The following is a 20,688-nucleotide window of genomic DNA, read 5'->3' on the forward strand; positions in this document are numbered from 1 at the left end:
CCCATAAGCTTTTATTATTTCCTGGGGCAGGCGGATGGAGGTTTGGGCAGGCATTGCTTTCTGTGGGGAAGAGGGCAGTGTGGCGGAGGAATAGGTGCAAACAGCACTGATTAATGGATGGATTTCCTTGTATGCTGCTGGAGTGAGTTGGGGCTGGGTTGTTGTTGTTGGTTTTCAGGATGAAAATCCCACGGGGCCATAAATGCAGCTCCCACTGTGCTTGCCCTCCACCCTGGTGGCGCTGGGAACAAAAGGAGCCATGTGGGAGAGCCAGGAAAAAAAATGTATTTTTTCCCCATGGATTTGGGGATGGTGGCAGCTTGTGGATTAACCCTTTGGGAGCACCACAGGATGCAGCACTGGCTCAGTGCTGACAGGATGGATTTTGCCATGCATTTGCAGGATTAACTTTTTTCCTGCATCCCCAGTCTGATTCAAGAACCTAATTTATTGGATGGAGCAGTGTGGTGGCAGAGACAGTGTAAGGGCAGCCCAAGCTGCAGTCCCATCCTGACCCAGTGGCTTTGCTGTGGTGTTTACACCAAGGGGTATGAGCATCCTTCCAACTTTGGGGCAGGTGGAGGTGATGCCTGAGGGATGGATGCAGGGGGAAAAGATTCTGAAGCTCCATCTGGATGAGGGCAGGTTTGAGACAAGGCTTCCCTGTGAAACCAGTTATAGAGGAGGACTTGGCAAAGTCTGGGGATCCAGGCAGGGTGGGGAAGCTCCTTATCTCTCTTTGTGGCTGGCCCTGATGCCTTGGGAGGTTTACCCCAAGGCTGGTTCCTTCGCTCACTGATGTAGTGATGGATGTAGTGCATGGCTGGGGACAGTAGCTTCAGGGACATCCACATTTGGGGTGCATTAGAAGTGTCCCCAGCAGTTTTCTGGGGCTTCCCGTGCCCACATCCACCTGGTACCCCCAGAAAACCCTTGGGACCAACGTTTGCTCCACGCCCAGAGCTAAACAGGTTTTACACCATTTCTGCGGGCTGGCGTCACCAGGGACGCTTCAGGGCATGAGCGTTCCCGCTTTGAGGGGGTTTCATAACATTTTCTCCCTGCCACTGTATACTGCTTGGGAAAAACCTTGGCTGGGGCGGCAGTGTGGGAAGGACGGACAAGGCTGTGTCTTCCTCATACCATGTTACTTGGCACGGGGTGTGGAGGCAGCATGTCCCCACCCTGCAAATGAGCAGCAATGCATTTGCTCCCTGACCTGATGGACCGGTCCCTTTGCTTGTGGCTCCAAGTCCCCATCACCAGCAAGGAGATGGCACTAGAGCCCCTTGAAAGCAGTGGCAGCATGGGGGTATGCCCCATGCCAAGAGAGGGGCAGCACCAATTTGCACCCACACTGTGCTGATTTGTGCTGCCTGTGAGTTTTGCCCCCCCCAGGTTTTCTCCCTGGGGGGGATTTTTGGGGCAGCAAAGTTTTGAATCGTGCAGGGAGTGGTTGTTCCTTAGTTTTGCTGCAGTCAGCAGTGTTCTTATCTGTGTCGAAACCAGCCATGCTTACGCACACATGTTGCTCTTCATCTCTCCCTGTAGACTGCTCATGTGAAAGCTGCAGGGCTGGCATTGGAAGGGTTAAATGAAGCTCCTCACCACTGACAGCTTGTTCACATGCCAGAGCTGTACTCTGGGGTCTCCTGGAGCATCAGGGCTCTAGGTTCTTCTTGTGGAGCCAGTGCTGGAGGCAAGAAATTCTGCCTTGGCTTAGTTTGTCCATTTTTTTTACCTAGTGAGCTTTGCTGTATTTTAAACTTTCAGGAAGCTTTCCTGTTACCAGCAAACTGTTAAATGTACTGCACCCAGTCCACCCTGGCATTAACTGAGGGGGCAGAAGCCACCGAGGGCAGAAATGCCTCCCTGCTTCTTGCAAAGCCCTTGTAGGGTCTTAATAAGGATGTGTGAGCCCTGGCACCAGGAAGATGGACTCCCTGGATGTGGCTAGTTTGTCTCAGGGTGGGCATCTCTGACAGGCAGCACAAGGATGGTTTTCTGGATGCTGGTGCTGTTGCTCCATGTTGCTGGGGTCTGGCCAGCTATGCTGACATGGGTTTGGGTTATTTGAGGTGAAATCATCCCCATGCTGCCCCTGCCACTGGCATAGACAACTTGGTGGCTTCTTTCTGTGGCGGAGGATGGCTTCTCCAGGTGGAATGCTCCCAGACAGGATATTAGCTTCACACATTGGCCCAGTTCCCCCCAGCCTTCTCTCCATGATGCATCATCCTTCAGCAGTACTCAGGCTCAGTGCCCCATTGCTAACTTCATTGCTGAGCCCTGGAGCTGCAGTGACCTTATCCAATGCTCAGTGCTACATTTGCACGGGGTGAAGGAGCTCATCCTGAGCCTGATGGTCTTTGCTCCGTCTAGATGCAAGCAGAGCAAAATGCTTTGCAACAGCTTCATCCCCACTGTAAGGAGTGGGTAAAGTGAGGTAAAGCCCCACGATCCCATGGTGCTGTGAAGGGAGTCCCAAGGAATGCATCAGCAGGGCTGGACATCCTGAAAACAGAGCTGGGAGCGGGACGCCCTCCCATACACCCTGTCTCATCACACACTCTGCAGAGGGTGGAAATACTGAAACATCCCATGAGCAATTTTGAAACTGGGTGTCGGGTGGTGGGAGACGTGGGTGGCATGGGGCTGGGAAGGGTGCGTGGGGGGTGTAAAGAAGTGGCTGCATTTCAGGCTGTGGGGCTCTGTGGTAAAATGGATGAAAGACAAAAGTTGCAGGGGTGGAAGGGGAAAATTGGGCGCATGTTGACTGTTGCAAGGGGTGCTTACACCTCTCCACTCTCCCCATTCTCAGACAGGTTTGGGGGGCAACCCAGTTGATGGCCCCAGAAGAGGCCAAATGGAAGAAGGGCTGATTAACTATGTCGAAGAAAGAAAGCTGAATGAGGGCAATAGGCTCAGCCTGGAAAATGGGGGCCAGCCAGAGGTGGGGGGCAGCACGCTGATGGAGCAGAGCAGCTGGCTGTCTGGCCAGCCGGCCACTGCTGGCAAAGCCCATCTGGAGGATGCCAGAAACCTGGTGGCCTTCTCGGCAGTGGCTGAGGCTGTGTCCTCCTACCGGCTGCCTCCCCTGCACTCTCCCTCGCTGCTGTACAAGAAGTTTGACACCGAGATGAGCAGGGGAGGGCTGAGTGAGGTGCTGGCACCGCAGGACGGTATGCCACGGGAAGAGGACCTGCATGCCCTCAAGACTGCCCTTGCCTTGGCCAAGCATGGCATGAAGCCCCCCAACTGCAACTGTGATGGCCCTGAGTGCCCTGACTACCTGGAGTGGCTGGAGCAGAAGATCAAGTCGGCTCTGGGCGAGGAGCCGGTGCTGGCCTCCCCACCACCCCCTGAGAAAGGTGCTATTGCTCCCCAGCCGGTGCTTGAGACCGCTGAGCCATGCCCATCGGACGGCCTCCCCTTTTCCCAAAGTGCACTGAACATCGCCAAGGAGAAGAACATCAGCCTGCAAACAGCCATTGCCATCGAAGCCCTAACGCAGCTCTCAGCTGCGCTCCCGCAACCCAGTGGTGATGGGCAACCCCCAGCTCCACCGCCCCCGGGGCCCCTTATCCCACCAGAGCCAGGGCCCCGCTTCCTCATGCAGCCTGGTGCCTCACCAGAGCCACTTTTTGGCACAGTGCCTCCGGCAGGGACCGGAGACCCCATGGCAGAGTTGGAGCAGCTTCTGGGCAATACTGACTACATCAAGGCAGCTTTCAAACGGCCCGAGGCTGGCAAAGCCCCCGCAACAGTGGCGTTGAAGCCTCCCGAACGAGTGCTTGCCAAGGATGTGGCAAGCGGCCCCTGTGTGCCACCACTGCCGCAGGAGCCCAATTTGCACAAGAAGACGCAGCTGGTCCTGCAGCAGCATCTCCATCACAAACGCAGCCTTTTCCTTGAGCAAAGCCTAGCTGTGCCCCCCCCAGAGCGGCCGCCTGGCTGGTGGGCACCCAGTGCACTGGCTGGGCCACCCAAACCCTTTGAAAAGCAGGCCAAAGAGAAAAAGAAGAAAACGCAGCCCGAAAAGCCAGCCCGCAAGCAAGTACAGATCAAGAAGCCCAAGCAGAAAGACTCACAGCCGCTCTTCCTGCCCCTTTGGCAAATCAGCCTGGAGGGGTTTCGGGCACCTGCTGAGCCCCCAGCTGAAGAGATGCAAACCGAGCCACCACCACCTGCCTTCCCGCTCCAGCAGTCTCTTGCACTACCCCTGCCCACTACTCCCAATTCTCAGGAAAGGGGTGCCCCTGGGGGGGGGCCCCCAAAGCCACCTGCCGACGACACCAAGTTCGTCAGGCTCAGAAGAAGCGCTGTCTGCCCCACCAGCCCCCATTGTAGTGGATGACAAGCTGGAAGAGCTCATCCGGCAGTTTGAGGCTGAATTTGGGGAGAACTTCAACCTGCAGCCTCCTGGGACAGCTGAGCTGCGGGGGGGGTCTGGCACCAGCCTCACAAGTGCCCCCCACTGCCAGCACCACCACCTTGGCCTCTAGCAGCTCTCCCCAGCCTGTCTCCAAAAGCTTTTCACTTTCACCAGGGAAGGGGCCGCTTTTGGAGCATACCTTCTCTGCACGGTCCCCCAAGCAGATCAAAATTGAGTCTTCTGGTGCTATCACTGTGGTGTCGACCACATGCTTTTACTCTGAGGAGAGCCAAAACACTGATGAGGCAGAGGGGACACCCACCAAGGATGAGGTGCCACTGACGCCAACCCTCAGCGGTTTCCTGGAGTCACCACTGAAATACCTGGACACGCCAACCAAGAGCCTGTTGGACACCCCAGCCAAGCGCGCACAGGCAGAGTTCCCCACTTGTGACTGTGTCGGTGAGCAAGCAGCTGTGCTGGGGGGCTTGGGGCAATGGCAAGCACAGTTAAAGCTGTCCAGAGTGGGATTTGGGGTTTGCAGGGTGGGATTCCCCTGGATAAATAACAGAGTGATCCCACAGTGCCAGGAAAACTGTTTTTTTTTTTTGTTAAGGGTCGGGGATGTCGCTCTTTTTGGCTTTGTGCATGTTCCTGCTCCTGTTTTGCACCACCTGTTTTGTCCTAGGATCAACATACCCACACAGACAATATCTTGGGGGCCAAACTTGAAAAAAAACGGACCAAGATTTGCTCCTGGGTTTGGTCCCAAACAGGAGATGGGTATTTTGGTCTCATCCAACCCGAAGAGTGTCTGTGACTGGGGAGGACTGAGACTGCTTTGCAGCTTTGTGTCAAATTTGTTTTTACAGCAAAACCGCAAGGCTGCAGGGACCTCATGCATTGGTTGTGGGGTACATTTGGTCTTTCTCTTCTTCTCTCTTATTTTTATGGTGAGGTGGCCAAAGCCAAGTGAGCATGGCATTACTGTGGTGGTGTCTGACTTGGTTGTGCTGGCGCGGGCTGAAAGAGCAGCAAAACCAAAGCATTGTTGTTTTTACCTCTGCTTAGTCGCTTAGCTAAATCCCATAAAGGGGCACATGCTTGCCCCAGCACCACCAACCTGCCTAGAACCTTGCCTTGTTCTTACTGCTATTTTAAGCTGAATTAGCTGGAGCGGGTTACTCAAAGTAACAGCGTCTCTTTTTGGCTTGTGCTGTTTTAGGGGCCATATTTGTTGCCAGGACGCTGTTTCTTTCAGTTGCTGTCCCTGCCAGGATGTGTTGAAAGACACAAAACTCTTTTTTTTTTTTTTTTTTTTTTTTTTTTTTTTTTTTTTTTCCGGCATTTGTTAGACTTTGCAGGAAGTGTTGGAGAGTTCCCGCTTGGTCTCTGCAGCCCATCTCCTTCCACTGTCCCTTTCTCCACAAGTAAAGGGAGCTGGATCTTCTCCCTCCAAATTTAAAATGGGAGGAGCAAGGCAAGGATTTGGGGTCAGTGGGTGTGGGAAAACCAAGCCCCTATGCTACTGAGAGAGGTGGCCTCGGGCCAAGCACAAGCTGCACTTTGTTAGTGAGGTATATGATTATTTATTTATTTGCTTGTAAATGGCAGCAGTAATTAGCCCAAATGACACTGAGCAAATGAAAGGCTTTTCTGGAGCTGCTCAAACTTAACTTGGAGTTTTACTTCTATTGCCAGGAAAGATTTGCGTTGCTTTTCTTTTTCAGTGTGGTTTAGAGGTATAGGGGGGGCGGGGGGAGGATTTCCCATCTCTTCCCCATTTTGTCAAGGAAAAGCTATGAGAGAAAGCAATTAAGTAGGAGTTGGGGCTTGGGGCTTTATTAGGTGTCTGTGCTGTTAGACACTGTAATAAAATCAGCTTTCGCTGCGTGTCCTGTATTGATCTGTCTGGACAGCTGCAGCCCAGCTGAGCCCTGCTTTCTCCTAGCCCTGGCGCCAAGCCAGTTAGACATGACAGGAATGAAAATTATGGGGCTGAGAGCAGAGGGATGGAAAGACAGACCAGCCCCAGCCTGCCGTGCCAGATGCATCTGACCCGATGGTGCTTGAACATCCCTGTGCTCTGGGGACCGACCCCTGTGATGCTGCAGCTGCCTGGAGCATCCTTTAGTTCCCCATCTGGCACCTCCATGCCCTAAAAGCCCTGAGGGGGTTTACTGCTGGGGCTATGTTGCTTGCAGGCTGTAGCCCAAACATCCTTCTGCATCCTTCTGAAGTGTGAGCTTGCTTCTGCCTCTCCCTTGATGAGCAGCTCCTGCCTTGCACAGGCTCAGCCAACTCAGAACACCCCCACATCCTCCAGGCAATCCAGACAGCAGGCGGCAGCAGTTTTCAGCCCTAAAATTATCTTGGGGTGGTTTCAATAGCATCCGGCTGGTCCAGTTGCAGTGTGTGGGGCCAGGTGAGTGAACATCATAGGAGCAGGTGGGCAGTGAGCAGAAGGGGTCCAAGGGTTTGTGTTCCAAAGGGGCCGCTGCAACTAATCACTTCTCTTCAAAACGCAGCATGCTCGGGTGGCCCAAGCAAATCCCCCGTGCCAGGGGGCAGCAGAGAGAGACATGGTGGTGGGAAACACCTGGGCTATTAAGTGGTTTACCCTATAGGGCTTCAAAAATCAGATCCTGTTGAAATCCTGCCATCATTTCAGCCCTCCTGTGTGTGATGAAACCTCCCTCCTGCCTGTCCTCCCTCCCCATGTGTCTCAGCCCCTGCTGCAAGGAAAACCTTGCATGGTGGAAAGCTCAGCTCCTTTGCCTGCTTTGAAAAGAAGGGTCAGAAACGGAGACCCACTCCTCTCTCATTAAAAAGAAGTTTATCCATTAACTATGCAGGATTTTTTGTAATTTTTGGCCTCTCTCAGGGCTTCACCCCTCGCTGTTGTATGCGTTAGCTCAAGTTGCTTCTTGCTGGGGGATGGAGTGTAGCTGGGGCTGTCCCCAGATAGGTTTTGCAGTGATTTTCACCCCAAAAGGACACCATTGTCCTCCTCTTCTGCTGCAGAAGCACCTATAAGGAGGAGGAGTATCGAGGTTTTGGCACCAGTGCTTGCCAGCATCCTGGGCTGCCTTGGGGAGTGCAGAAGAGCTATAAATCCAGACTAAAACTTCCCCAGTCCTAAAACACTCAATGCCATATATTGCAATTGCAAACAAGGGTGCCTGCTTAGGCTCCCTTAGTGGGGAAATGCTTGATTTTTGTTGCAGAAGTGCTTCATCTGAGTGAATATGGCATCCATGGGGTCAGAGCCCCCTGTGGACATGCAAACCCCAAAATCTCTGTCTCCCCCTCCCCCCTCCCTTTTCCTGCAGAGCAAATTGTGGAGAAGGATGAGGGGCCGTACTACACACACCTGGGTTCAGGGCCCACTGTGGCGTCCATCCGGGAGCTGATGGAGGAGCGGTAAGGGCCCCGTCCCACCCCAACCCCTTGCAGACAAAGGGGAGTTCTGATGTTTTGGACCTGGAGCCATCAGAGAGGGCTTTGGGGGTTTCCTGAGGGCAAGGGGAGGGCTCGAGGAGGTGCATGGGGCTCTGTGGGCACACACGTGTGTCCTCATGAGGTCACGTGCATGCTTGTAGGTGCTGGTGGGAGCCTGTGCAGGCATGTGGGTACTCATGATGGTAGGAGTCCCCTCGGTGGATTGCATGGGGGTGAGCAGGACCTGTGAGGTTGCATGCGGCCCTGTGAGTGCCTCTTGGTCCTCACCAGGGTGTGTGCAGCTAATGTGTGTCTCCCTGGCAGGTATGGTGAGAAGGGCAAGGCCATCCGCATTGAGAAGGTCATCTACACTGGGAAGGAGGGGAAGAGCTCCCGGGGCTGCCCCATCGCCAAGTGGGTGAGTGCCTATGGCCCCCAGGCCTCCTCAAGGCACCAGTGTAGCAGAAGGGGGTGCCTGGATGACACCACTTAATGCTGTATTAGGGGCCCCTGGGCCTGCGCGTCACACTTCATCAGTGCCACTAAATCAAATCCATGTCTGGGGGACTGTGTAAAAAAAAAAAAAAAAAAAGAGTTTTTTAAAGCCATTACTACTTGTCCTATCACCACAGTCACTGTTTCTCCCTTTCTGTCCCCTCTCTGCCTGGGGACAAGGACGTTCCCCCGGTGGTGGCCATGGGAGGCCAGGGCAAGATGCTCAAGCTGCAGCAGCCAAAGAGAAAGGAAAAGCTGCAGCCACCCCCAGGAAAACTCTGCAGGGCTTCCCATACTTGCCCAGTGGCATCTACCAAATGGCATGTGCTCAGGGTCAGGCTGGCAGCGTGTCCCCCTGGCACCCCAAAACCCATGGGGAAGGATGTAACCATGGGAGCACTCACAGCTCTGCTGCCCAAATCAGTGAGGGATGATACAAAGGTAGCCGACACCCACTTCTGGGGGCCTTCTTGCCCCTTCCTGGGAAACATTTCCTCTTAGGGCAATCTGGCCTGGCTATTTTCCAGGTGATCCGGAGACACAACCAAGAGGAGAAGCTGCTGTGCTTGGTGCGTCACCGGGCTGGCCACCACTGTCAGAATGCTGTAATCATCATCTTGATCCTGGCCTGGGAGGGCATTCCCCGCACTCTGGGTGACACGCTATACCAGGAGCTCACTGACACTCTCACCAAGTATGGCAACCCCACCAGCCGTCGCTGCGGCTTGAACGATGAGTAAGTGCCACCATGCTGGCTTGGGGAAGTGGGTGGAATGGCGGTGAAGGTGTCCCTTCCGTATTTCTAAAACCAGTGGAGGAACTGCCTACACTCCACCCAGACTCGTGTTGCATCCCCAGAATGGGTTACTCTCACTGTGCCAGCAGCTGACACTCCTTCTCAATGTCCCTCCTGCAGCCGGACTTGTGCGTGCCAAGGCAAGGACCCCAACACCTGTGGCGCTTCCTTCTCCTTTGGCTGCTCTTGGAGCATGTATTTTAATGGCTGCAAATATGCCCGAAGCAAAACTCCGCGGAAATTCAGGCTGGTGGGGGACAATCCCAAAGAGGTAGGTGACACAGGCAGAGTGATGCAGTAGTGGAGGGTAGGGAGAGCGGGTTGCTTTTAACCCTGGCTCCAAATTTGGAGAGGAGAGAGCATGAAAACAGGGTACCTTGTGGTATTTTTGATGAAATGGTGGGGAAAAGAAAGTCAATCTGACCTGGTAAGGCTCTCGCTGATGTCCCAGGACTTTGCTGCCAAGAGCTGTTACAGGGTGACACAAATGGGGTCTCTCTAGAAACCCTAGGAAGACGTCAGAGGGCTCTTGGGCTGAGCAAGCAAAAGCACAAGAGACTTTAGTTGGAGGTTGAATAGCCAAGATGTCACCAGAAATTTGGGTTGTGCTCTTTGCATGATGGCAGACATAGCAGAAAGAGTTGGACACAAGGTGGTGTGCAGGGGCTCCACCCCTAATTGCATCCCCACTGCTGAAACCCTGGAGTGATGTCCTCCTGTGCATCAATGCTTTCTCTTCCCTATTGTAGGAAGAGCTGCTCCGGAAAAGCTTTCAGGATTTGGCCACTGAGGTTGCTCCACTTTACAAAAGGCTGGCACCACAGGCCTACCAAAACCAGGTATCTGGCCACTTACTCATGCTCTTGTGGTCTCCACAACCTGTCAGTCAGCAGAAACAGGAGTGGGGTGGTGGTACACAGATTTCAGGCAACTGGAGCCCTCTCCTTCTTCCTCTAGGTTACCAATGAGGATGTCGCAATAGATTGCCGGTTGGGCTTGAAGGAGGGGAGGCCGTTTTCAGGGGTGACAGCATGCATGGACTTCTGTGCTCATGCTCACAAAGATCAGCATAACCTCTACAACGGCTGCACAGTGGTAAGCAGGCACTGTCATTGGTTTTCGGGATGGTTCCCCATTCATTGCTGCCTTTTTGAGCTGCTTGACATCCATCTGGACCCCGAAGGGAGCGCTTTGGAGTGGAGATAATCTGAACCTCTGTCACGGCCCTTCCTACCTGCATGACTCTGGTGGCTGGTCCTTGGTGTTTGTACTCATGGAACAATGTCCTTTTTGATGCTGGAATTGCTTAAGAAAGCAGAAAGGACCCTCAAATGAAAACACACATCTGTGGGGTGCTGAAGCTATCCCTGTTAGATGAAATCAAAACACTAATCAGAACGGTGTGTTTGCTCATGTCTGACCCAAACCCCATGGGAGGTTTCCAATCAACATCTGGGGAGTGGTGTGGGCTTGGGGGGGCGTGCATCAGTGGAAGCCTGGGAAGCCGTCAGGCTGGTATGGATTTGTGTTGAGGAGAGCATTTTGCCCTTGTCCCCCTTGGGCTGCATTCATTAGTATCTCAAGGGTTTGGCAGTCCTGGACACTCATGGCACCCTATGCTCCCCCCAGGTCTGCACGCTGACAAAAGAAGACAATCGTGTGGTAGGGAAGATCCCTGAAGATGAACAGCTGCACGTCCTCCCCCTTTACAAGATGTCCAGCACAGACGAGTTTGGCAGCGAGGAGAACCAAAATGCGAAGGTGGGCAGTGGGGCCATCCAGGTGCTCACATCTTTCCCCCGTGAGGTCCGCAAGCTACCTGAACCTGCCAAGTCCTGTCGGCAGAGGCAGCTGGAAGCAAAGAAAGCTGCCGCAGAGAAGAAGAAGCTGCAGAAAGAGAAGCTAATGACACCAGAGAAGATCAAGCAGGAAGCGCTAGAACTTCCCACACTCCAACAGAATGCAGGTAATGGGAACAGAGCTGAGGTCCTACGGGCCTGTCCAGAAAGCATGTGAGGGGATGTTCCCCTGTGGCTTCTGGGGGGTAGTGGTTGGGGGCTTTCTTGGGCCAGAGGTTGCATGAGTGGCACTGAGTGCAAGTTGGCATTACTGGCTAATACTGTGGTGCCTGCATTTGCACCATGGCTTTTGGGGTACCTGCACTCTTGCTGCAGCTCAGCTCATGGGTATGAATTGCTGCCAGCACAGTGAGTGATGCTAGTTGCAGCTGAGCTCTGTGCTTGGCCAGCAAGCCCATTGGTGTTGGATTTTTGAGAATGACTGATTTTTTTGGGGCCTGGGGTCCTTGGTCCCTGCTGATGGCCTTCTTGGCCAGCTGGTCACAGTGTGTGCTGTGCCCGCAGGTATGGCGTTGAAAAGTGGGATCCCCCCACAGCCACTGAAACCTTCCATCAAGGTGGAGCCACAGAGCCATTACAACGCTTTCAAGTACAACGGCAATGCAGTGGTGGAGAGCTACTCGGTGCTGGGGAGCTGCCGGCCTTCCGACCCTTACAGCATGAACAGTGTTTACTCTTACCATTCCTACTATGCACAGCCCAATCTGCCTTCTGTGAATGGGTTTCACTCAAAGTTCACGCTTCCTTCCTTTGGGTATTACGGTTTTTCCAGCAACCACGTGTTCCCCTCACAGTTTCTGAATTATGGGGCAACCGAGAGGAGTGAGAGCTGGGTGAACAACACCTACGAGAAGAAGCCCAACATCCAGGCATTGCAGGAGAATCTCAACCACACCTACGGGAACACAGATTTCCCTGAGCCCATCCCACACAGTGTCCGGAGCAAAAACCATCACCAGCGCACCTATGAGCGGGCCAGCCGGTATGCCAGCCAGCAGAAGGCAGTGGCTGGGGTGCACAGGACTAGCACGGGCTCAGAGGAGGCACCGCCATTTGCACAGAACTGTTTTGGCAGCAGGGCCATCAAGCAGGAGCCCTTGGACCCCCCACCCAGCATTGAGCCCCTTCCCAGTGCAGCAGCGGCTGTACCTGGCACTGGCCTGGCCCTACCAGCCGTCTCTGTGCCAGCATGTGGCAGGGGCCCAGAGCAACACTGGAGCCCATACAAAGCATCCCAAGGTGCATCTTCTCCCGAGAGGACTAGTACAGCAGAGAGCTCATGGAGCAGCCTGGTGCCAGGCACCAGCCCCGCAGGCTCGGGTGGACGAGAGAAGCTGAGCGCCTTTGATGCTGCTGTGCGCTTGCCGCTGCCAGAGAAGCAGTGGCCCGATGTCCTGTCAGGAGAAGCAGCAGCAGCGTGTGGCTCTAGCTTACTACCAAAACCATGGAGCCCCTGCAAGCTGGGCGAGGCAGTGCTGGCAAGTGCAGGCACCCCAACCCTGCGGGACAAGGGCTGGGAGCTGGGGCCGCTGGGCTTCAGCTCGGCTCTGCCAGGGCTGCCCAGCTTCCCTGAGGAACCATGGGGCTCAGCCAAGGTGGAGGAGCAGAGGACACCGGCGCCCATTCCAGGGCTGCCTGAAAAGGTGTGGGAGGCGGCAGTGCGTGAGAAGGGTGCAGTGGGGTCCCGACGGGAGAAGCCATGGGATCCTTTTGGCCTGGAGGAAGGCATTGAGGAGCTGCCAGAGAAGGTGGTGAAGGAGGAGGAAGAGGAGGAAGAAGAGGAAGAGGAGGAGGAGTGGTCAGACAGTGAACACAACTTCCTGGATGAGAACATTGGCGGTGTGGCTGTGGCGCCTGCCCATGGCTCCATCCTCATTGAATGCGCCCGCCGTGAGCTGCACGCCACCACTCCGCTGAAGAAGCCCAATCGATGCCATCCCACCCGTATCTCCCTGGTTTTCTACCAACACAAGAACTTGAACCAGCCCAACCATGGCTTGGCACTGTGGGAGGCCAAGATGAAGCAGCTGGCTGAGCGCGCCCGCGCCCGGCAGGAGGAGGCTGCACGCCTCGGTCTCCAGCAGGACGCCAAGGCCTTCACCAAAAAGCGCAAGTGGGGTGGTGCATTGGCAGCCGAGGCACCCAGCAAGGAGAGGAGGGACTTGGTCCCCACGCGGCAGGCGGTGGCTATCCCCACCAACTCCGCCATCACTGTGTCCTCCTATGCCTACACCAAGGTGACAGGCCCCTACAGCCGCTGGATCTGAGGCGGAGGCAGCTGCCACAGCCCATCTTACCTCAAAGTCAGCAGCACTGGAGCACCGGTGTTGCTTTGTGGTGCTTTCTCCTCAGGCATGGGGGAGAAGAAAAAAAAATAAACACAAAAAAGCAAAATAAACCCAACACATGCTTGGAAAAAATGAAACCAACTCGGGTGCAAGCCATTGGAAAGCTGCACTTTGTGAGGAGTAGGGAAAAAACAAAGGAACAATGCTCTTTGGCATTTTTTGGTAATCTAATATTTATATCTCTGTGTTTTTTTAATCTATCCTTGTGCACTGCAAGAATGGAGAGAGAAGTTTATAGCGTCCTTTTACAAAGGAGAAGTTTTTAATTCCACTTAAAACATATTTATTGGATTTTTTTTGTTTTACTCTAACAACGACAAAGGTGATATTCAAAAAAGAAGCAAACAAACAAACAACAAAAAAATACCCAGGAAACAACCCAAACACCAAACCAGCTAACAAAGCAAGAGGTGAATCTCTCCAGTACCCACGCATGGAGACTAGTAGGGATTGCATCTTAGAGTCACCTGGAAACATGTGCTTTAACATCAGCTGGACACACTGAACATCTGATTTTTTATTTTTTCCAAGGACCTGCAATACTTATTTTGCAACTCGAGGAGTTCTTACACGTACTGGAGGCCCACTCACAGGCAGTACGTCCTGGAATGGTGTGCTCACGTTTGGCTTTTTGCTGCTGGCGAGCTTGGCTCTGCCAGGATGGCGCTTTTTCTGGCACTGGAGACTTCAGGACACCTCTGGGCTCAGAGCACCGAGGTGAGGACGCTGCTCCTGGGGAGCTACACTTATGGGGCAAAGGATCTGGGGGCTCCTTTGCCAGTGGCCCCAAGGAGAAGATGTGCAGCTCAGCGGTAGCTGCACCTCCAAGGAGCCAATTGGAATAAAAAACAAACAAAAAACAAAAACAAAGCAAAACAAACAAACAAACAAAAAAAAACAAAACAAAAAAAAAAAAAAAAAGAACTGTGAATAGCTAGTGTTGCTCTCTGTACATCACTGTTGCTAAAGTCTGGTGCTTTCAGTCTCTGGGGGACTTTCTCCATGCGATCGGCTCTGGGAAGAGTGAATCCAAGACTTGACTCTCCAAACGTGCCAGTCTCATTGTGCATGCAAGTGGCCTCTCTGAGTGAGCCAGCTTGGTTGCAAGCACTGCTTGAGCATGGCACTATTCTCTCCCCAGGTGCCATCATCTCTCCTTCCTATGGATCACCGTTCTTCCCTCAAAACAAACAAACAAAACAGAACAAAAAAACAGCAACAAAAAACCAACAACAACCACGTGGTGCTTTTCAAACAATCTCACTTGAGGCTTTTCGCCTGCCTCTGTCTCCCAAAGCTGTGCTGGGGCAGGTGGGCTCTCACGCGGCTCTCCAGGCAGGTGGTGTGGCAGGAGCTGGGGCCACACCAAGACCGAAGCTGGATGTCAGTGTGTCCCCAGTCATTGCTTTTGCACTTTCAGGTGCCTTTTGGGGAGCAAGTGAGCAAAAGCCAATGCCATCACCGTGCAGAAATCACCTTGTGTTTACTATAACCTTTGTTCCTTCCGCACTGGCACAGATTAGCAGGATCTTGGTAAAACAGCCTGAACATTTATGTAGTCTGATTTTAAACCTGTAAATAGGGAAAGAATTTTTTTAAAAGCACTTTCACCTAGATGTAAAAATGAAAGCAAAACTGAAAAAAAAGCAAATTCCCTCTCCCCCCTCCCAACAACTTGAAAGCAGTATGTTTTAAACAAGATAATTGTGGGAGAACTGTAAATACTGGCAGAATATTTAACATGCTTTGTCCGTCCTTCATAATTTTTTTTTAACCGTAATCTGTAAAGTTGCATATATTTGACAAGGAAACTCAATGAACTATTATCGCTTTTCTTCTAAGTACCCAATAGCATATCAGGATTGTAGAGTTTATGGCAAGTCAGATTTTAGGGAAGCCCATGGACAGGTTTGTGTGTCCTGGGGCTGTGTACCATGGTGCTTGGCTGTGGCATGGTGGTGGTGATGTTCACAGGGCAAAAAAAGGGGTCGGATTCGGGTGCCGGCCTCGGTTTGTTTCGCCCAGGTCTCGTCTGACTTCCACATTGTAGGTTGTCGCAGGGGTGCCTTGAAAGCTTCACATAGATGACGTTAGCGAGAAATTTGCGGTGTTTGGGAGAAAGGGGTGTGTTTGGAGAATGTTTCAGTCCATACAACCTGTCTAAGTCCTGCTTCCTTGGAGGTTTCTGGTTTGGGGGGCTCACTCCAGCATGGCGTCTCCCTCCCTGCCTCAAAGGGAGGCTCAAACTGGTCCAAACTTGGGGGGGGAGGGGGGACCATGGCAGCGGCAGCTGTGCGTGGGTTGGGAGCGAGAAGTGCTGCAGTCTCATGTTTTTACACTACATATGTATAACCTACCTCAAATCTCAGTCATTGAAAATTAGCATGCTTCAGACTTCTTATATGAAAACTAGAAAACTATGCACAGCTCTTTATCCCTTGCTGCTGAGAGTCTGTTTTAAGTGAAATCTTTTTCTTTATCCGTACCAGCACTAGCATTCACGCTTGTCCCACCCGCGCAAAAGCCATGGGGGTTGAAGCATTAAGGGGACATACTGGCGCGTGGTGGGTGGTGGGACTTGCTGGGGGCAGCATTTTAATTGCTTTGGGGCTGGGGTGGGGGTGGCGGTGGGGAACACTTTGCAGCAGGTTGCAGCCACACTGGTGCTAGAACACCCACAATGGAAACACGGGGCAGATTTTGACACGGGGAGCCCAGTGGGCTCCTTCCACCCACTTCTGCGTTTCACGCCATGATGCTTCACCTCAGACTGCAGAGCTGTCTGTGGGGGACAGGGGGCGTTTCCGGGGGGCAGCTCCCCCTCTTGGCGCTCTCAGGACGAGGCTCAGGAAGGAGAAAGAAACCAGAATCCCTGAGGTGCCTCAATTGCTGACTTTTCCTTTTAATACTGGAATATGCTTTGTGGGCTCTTTAAGGCATATTTTTTATTAAATGAAATCTTCTAATTAAAATGGTGCTATGGTGTTTTAACAAACTGTATCATGCTTCTGCCTGATTCCATCTTGCTGTGGTGCTACTAATGTATATATCAAACTGGAGAACCAAGAAAAAAAGCAGTGTCGTGGAGAAGGAAGTTTACTTTTCTGGAGCGACAACTCAGAGAGTGACGAGAGTGTGTTGTTTTTATGCAGAGATCGGTGCCCTGCAGAAGTGTTGGAGGCACCTTTGCTTGCCATGGCTTCATTCTCCTGCAGTACAGGGCTAGGGAGCCAGCAAGAGGGCAGGCAGGTGCAGGTGCAGTTTTCTGATGTGTTATTCAACCACAGTACGTGGATGTGGTGCTCGGGCACTTTGCTCAGCCGTGCACCAGGGACATGGTGCTCAGCCAGGGTGTGTGAACATTGTGCTTGGTCATGGTGCTCGGGTTTGATTCTCAGACACGGTGTGTGGACTTGGTGCTCAGGCAGGGTGCATGGACTTGGTGCTCAGCCACAATATGTGACCATGGTGCTTGACTGTGGTGCTCAGTCAGGGCATGTGAACATGGTGCTTCACCATGGTCTGTGGGCTTGGTACTCAGACATGGTGCACAGACCTGGTGCTCATCCAGGGTGTGTGAACATAGTGCTTAGCCACGGTGCTCAGCTGCAGTGCTCAGGCATAGTGCGTGGACTTGGTGCTCGGTCAGGGTGTGCGAACATGGTGCTCAGCCACGGTGCTTAGCTGTATGTTCAGACATGGTACGTGGGCACCATGTGCAGACAGGGTGCACAGCCTGGTCTATGGGTGTGTTGTGTGCACACAGGGCATGGGCATAGTGCTCAGACAGTGCTTGGGCACAGGGTATGGCCATGGTGCTCAGGCACTGCTCACAGGTCCACAGACATGGTGCTTGAACAGGATACATGGATGTTGTAAACAGACATGGTGTTTGGGCACAGCGTGTGGACATGGTGCTCAGGAACAGTTGCTCAGACACAGTGCTTGCCCATAGTTAGCTGACTCAGTGCTTGAACATGGTGCCCCGGCATTATGGACATGGTGCTTGGGCATGGTGCTTAGACTTGTTGTTTGCCCACCATGCATGTACATGGTGCTCAGGCACGATGCTCAGGCACAGTGCTTGGACATGGTGCTTGCCCACTGAGCACGGACATGGTGCTTGGTCCTGGCACACAGGCACAGTGCTCGGGCACAGTGCTTGAACGTGGTGCTTGCACCTGGTGCACAGACACAGTGCACATGTATGGCGCTTGGTCACGTCACATATGTGCACTGTGCATGGGCACTGCACAACACTGGATGAGAGCATACCCTGGCACAGTACCCTGACACGGTGCCCAGCACCTCCCCATCCCTTGCAGCTCATTTCCCTCCCTCAAACAACAGGGGTTTTTTTACGGGGGAGCCATGGCAAGGGAACAGCTGGGCTTTACACTTTCCCATCTCTTTATTTTCCCTTTTTTCCCTTTGCATTTTGTTGGGTTTCATTGGTGCTACTTTTTTCCTTTGGGTTCCTGTGAGTGGGGGGGAGCAGCAGCTCCCCCACGCCCCAAAACCAAGGCAAATACCTCAACCCCACACACACCCTGCAGCGCGCCGTGGCAGCAAAGGCAAGTGAAACTGGGGCAAATCTTTCCAAAATCAGGGATCCTTTTGCAGTGGTGTTTGTTCCCTTTTTTTTTTTTTTTTTTTTTTTTTCCCTTTTGTTATACCTTTCCGCCCAGGCTTTTCCTCATTTTTGCATCCTTCAGGGATTACAAACTGCCATAGTTTCAGCCTCGTTTTATCCTGGAAGCATTTTGGCAGTGGGTTTTGCACTGCAGCGCAGTGAATAGGTAATAAAAGGAAAAAGAAAACAACATTTGCTTGGGTTCAGTGCTCGGGATTTGATTGGAGGTGGTTTTTTATTATTATTATTTTTGTTTGATTGCTTTGTTTTTGTTTTGTTTCTTTTTTTTTTTTTTTTGACATTTTGTTCGGCTTTTGGAGAGCTGATGAGGGAGGTGGGACGGTGGCAGGCAGGGGGGTGGGGGGGGCACCGCGCAAAGTCCTTGTGGCTCCCAGGGACTCACACTTGAAGATTTCTTGGTCGGCTCGGGACTGTGGTTACTTGAAATGAAGTTTTTCCAGGGCGGATCGAGGAACGGTAGATTTTCCCATGTCTCAAGGCAATAGGATTAATGTGTATTAAACTGTAGATACTTCTAGGACAGTAAATTTATGCTGATAATTTTATTTTGTATAATTTTCCCTCTTTTTCCCTCTTTCCTTTTTTTTTTTGTGTGTGGTTTTTGTTTTGTTTCTCAATGCCCTATTTTTTCCCCTCACCTCCAGTGTTTTGGTAAATTTATTTTTAGGATGCCTAAGAATTCCATATATGTAGCCTCCCCCCCCTTAACCTTTTTTTTTTTTTTTTTTTTTTTTTTTTTTTAATTTGTATTTTATTCTAAGTTACATGCAGCCAACCAGGCTGCGAAATGTATTATTCCTGATATCTTTAAAATATTGTGGGTGTTTTAATAAATTTTATATTTATTTTTTGCACTCAAACTTGGCCATTCTGTTCATGTCTGCTTGGCGGTGAGGTGTGGATGAGGGGCCCTTGGGGTGGGGGGGAGGGGGTGTCGCTTGGGGGGGACAAGAAGGGGTCGTGGCTGTGGGGAGCGGGGGGGGGGGGCGGGCTGTGCCATGGTGGGGGTTTGACGCTCTCTTCGGTTTGGGTGGGAAGGTCGGGGCTGGGTATGCGGGGGGTGGCGGGGGGATGAGTGGATGTTCAGGCAGGGCACGGGAAGGGGCCCGGGGGCGCGGACAAGCCGAGATCCCCGCGATGGGGGGGGCGGTACAACGGGTCCGGGGCTGCCGCCAGGCCGCGGCGTCTCCGGGGTCCTCCAGGCCGGCAGGGGGCGAAACGAGGCAGCAGAGACGCGGCGCGGCCTTGTGACGAGCCCTCCCCCGCCCGTCCCCGAGGCCGCCACGGGCCCAAGATGGCCGCTGCGGCGGGGCTGCGGCTCCGCGGGCCGGTGAGTGTCCCGCCCGCCCCGGGCCGTGCGGCGGGGAGCGGCGCCGCCGGCCCCGCGGAGCGGTGTCACAGCTCGTTCGTTTTGCGCCCCCTCCCCCGCCCCAGCTCGTTCTGCGGTGCGGTCCCTGGCGAAGCTTCACCTCCCAGACGGACGGCGAGGCCCGAGTGACCCGCGTCCTGCGGGAGAAGTTCCCCCGCGCCTCCGCCATCAGGGTGGTGGACATCTCCGGTAAACCACAAGCTCCCCCTAACCCCTCGCACTGTGCCGTGCGCTCCGTCACGGCGGGGCTGAGCCTGGCCCGGACCGCGGCGGTGCCGGGGGCTTCCTGGCCGGGCGGGCGGCGGCAGCGCTCTGCCGGGGGCCGCACCGCGGGGCTGCGCTTCCTTGCAGGAGGATGCGGTGCCATGTACGAGATCCACATCGAGTCGGAGGAGTTCAGGGAGAAGCGGACGGTGCAGCAGCACCAGATGGTTAACCAGGTGAGGGTGGCGAGCCGCGGGCTGCAACAGCTGATGCACGGCACTGGAGATGCACACCTGCGCGCAGCCAAGCATTGGCATGCACACAGCAGCAGCTGGCGTGTGCACGCTCCTGTGGCACCACGTTTACACAGCATGGGCGTGCAGCATTTGGCACTCATGTTCTGTCACTGCTTAGTTTTGCATCCTGCTTGCATGTGTGTGCTGCAGCGCTGCACGCAGTCTGCTTGCATGCGCAGCACTTGCAGTTGACACAACACATGCTGCATTTGCACTTTAGCACTACATGCATACAGCACTTAATTAGGAGCTCCACTTTAGCACTTAATACTTGATTTAAAGCCACCCACTTTCACATTGCAGTGGGACTTAGTATTTGTGTTTGTCTCTTGCAGGCACTGAGTGAAGAGATCAAGAGCATGCATGGACTGCGCATCTTCACCTCCACCCCCAAGCCCTGATGCTGGGCTGAGCTCTGTGGTGGGAAGGGGGGGAATGGGAGGGGACTTGTGCAGCTGCCGGAGATCGACCCAGTCAATAAAGATGCTGGAGGCTGTGTGTGTGAAGAGGCTCTGGACCAGCCAGAACTGGGGGGCAGAAGCAGGATGCTGCTGCAGCTACCAGACAGGGGGACTCCCTGCAAGGGAAAATGTGCCTTAGGGTTGTTTGTTTTCAACTGGAACACCTGTGGGGGGCTGTGAGGGCACCAGTGCATGGAACAAGGATGTACAAGGACAAGACATCCATTAAAAAAGAGAGCAGGAAGAAGAAACTTTATTGCCTTGCCACACGTGGTCCCTGCCATTCCCTCTGTGTTGTGTTCCCCCCCACCCCCCCAGCTGGGGACAGTAAAGCTGCTCTTCACACCAAGGGGACAGGCTCCCCTTGACAGGCACTTTTTTCCTCCTCCC

The 20,688-nt window shown here is 53.4% G+C and overlaps 2 protein-coding genes across 2 annotated transcripts in view; both read left to right on the forward strand.

Moving 5' to 3' along the window:
- The window catches only part of TET3 (tet methylcytosine dioxygenase 3), a 23,611-nt gene extending 9,060 nt beyond the window's left edge, over window positions 1–14,551 (forward strand). Inside the window, 10 exon segments of the mRNA XM_035345316.1 lie at window positions 2,822–4,354; window positions 4,357–4,837; window positions 7,708–7,798; window positions 8,141–8,234; window positions 8,839–9,047; window positions 9,228–9,378; window positions 9,857–9,946; window positions 10,065–10,202; window positions 10,737–11,073; window positions 11,471–14,551. Of these exon segments, the coding sequence (XP_035201207.1) occupies window positions 2,867–4,354; window positions 4,357–4,837; window positions 7,708–7,798; window positions 8,141–8,234; window positions 8,839–9,047; window positions 9,228–9,378; window positions 9,857–9,946; window positions 10,065–10,202; window positions 10,737–11,073; window positions 11,471–13,233 (4,842 nt within the window). The 5' untranslated portion in view covers window positions 2,822–2,866 and the 3' untranslated portion in view covers window positions 13,234–14,551.
- Window positions 14,552–19,162: 4,611 nt separating this feature from the next.
- BOLA3 (bolA family member 3) lies at window positions 19,163–20,347 on the forward strand. The gene is made up of 4 exons (XM_035345008.1): window positions 19,163–19,298; window positions 19,403–19,526; window positions 19,689–19,777; window positions 20,173–20,347. The coding sequence occupies exons 1-4, from the start codon at window positions 19,263–19,265 to the stop codon at window positions 20,236–20,238; spliced, it is 315 nt and encodes a 104-aa protein (XP_035200899.1). The 5' UTR covers window positions 19,163–19,262; the 3' UTR covers window positions 20,239–20,347.
- Window positions 20,348–20,688: the final 341 nt, after the last annotated feature.

Source organism: Oxyura jamaicensis, chromosome 22 (assembly GCF_011077185.1).
Source record: "Oxyura jamaicensis isolate SHBP4307 breed ruddy duck chromosome 22, BPBGC_Ojam_1.0, whole genome shotgun sequence".
NCBI classification, from domain to species: Eukaryota; Metazoa; Chordata; class Aves; order Anseriformes; family Anatidae; genus Oxyura; species Oxyura jamaicensis.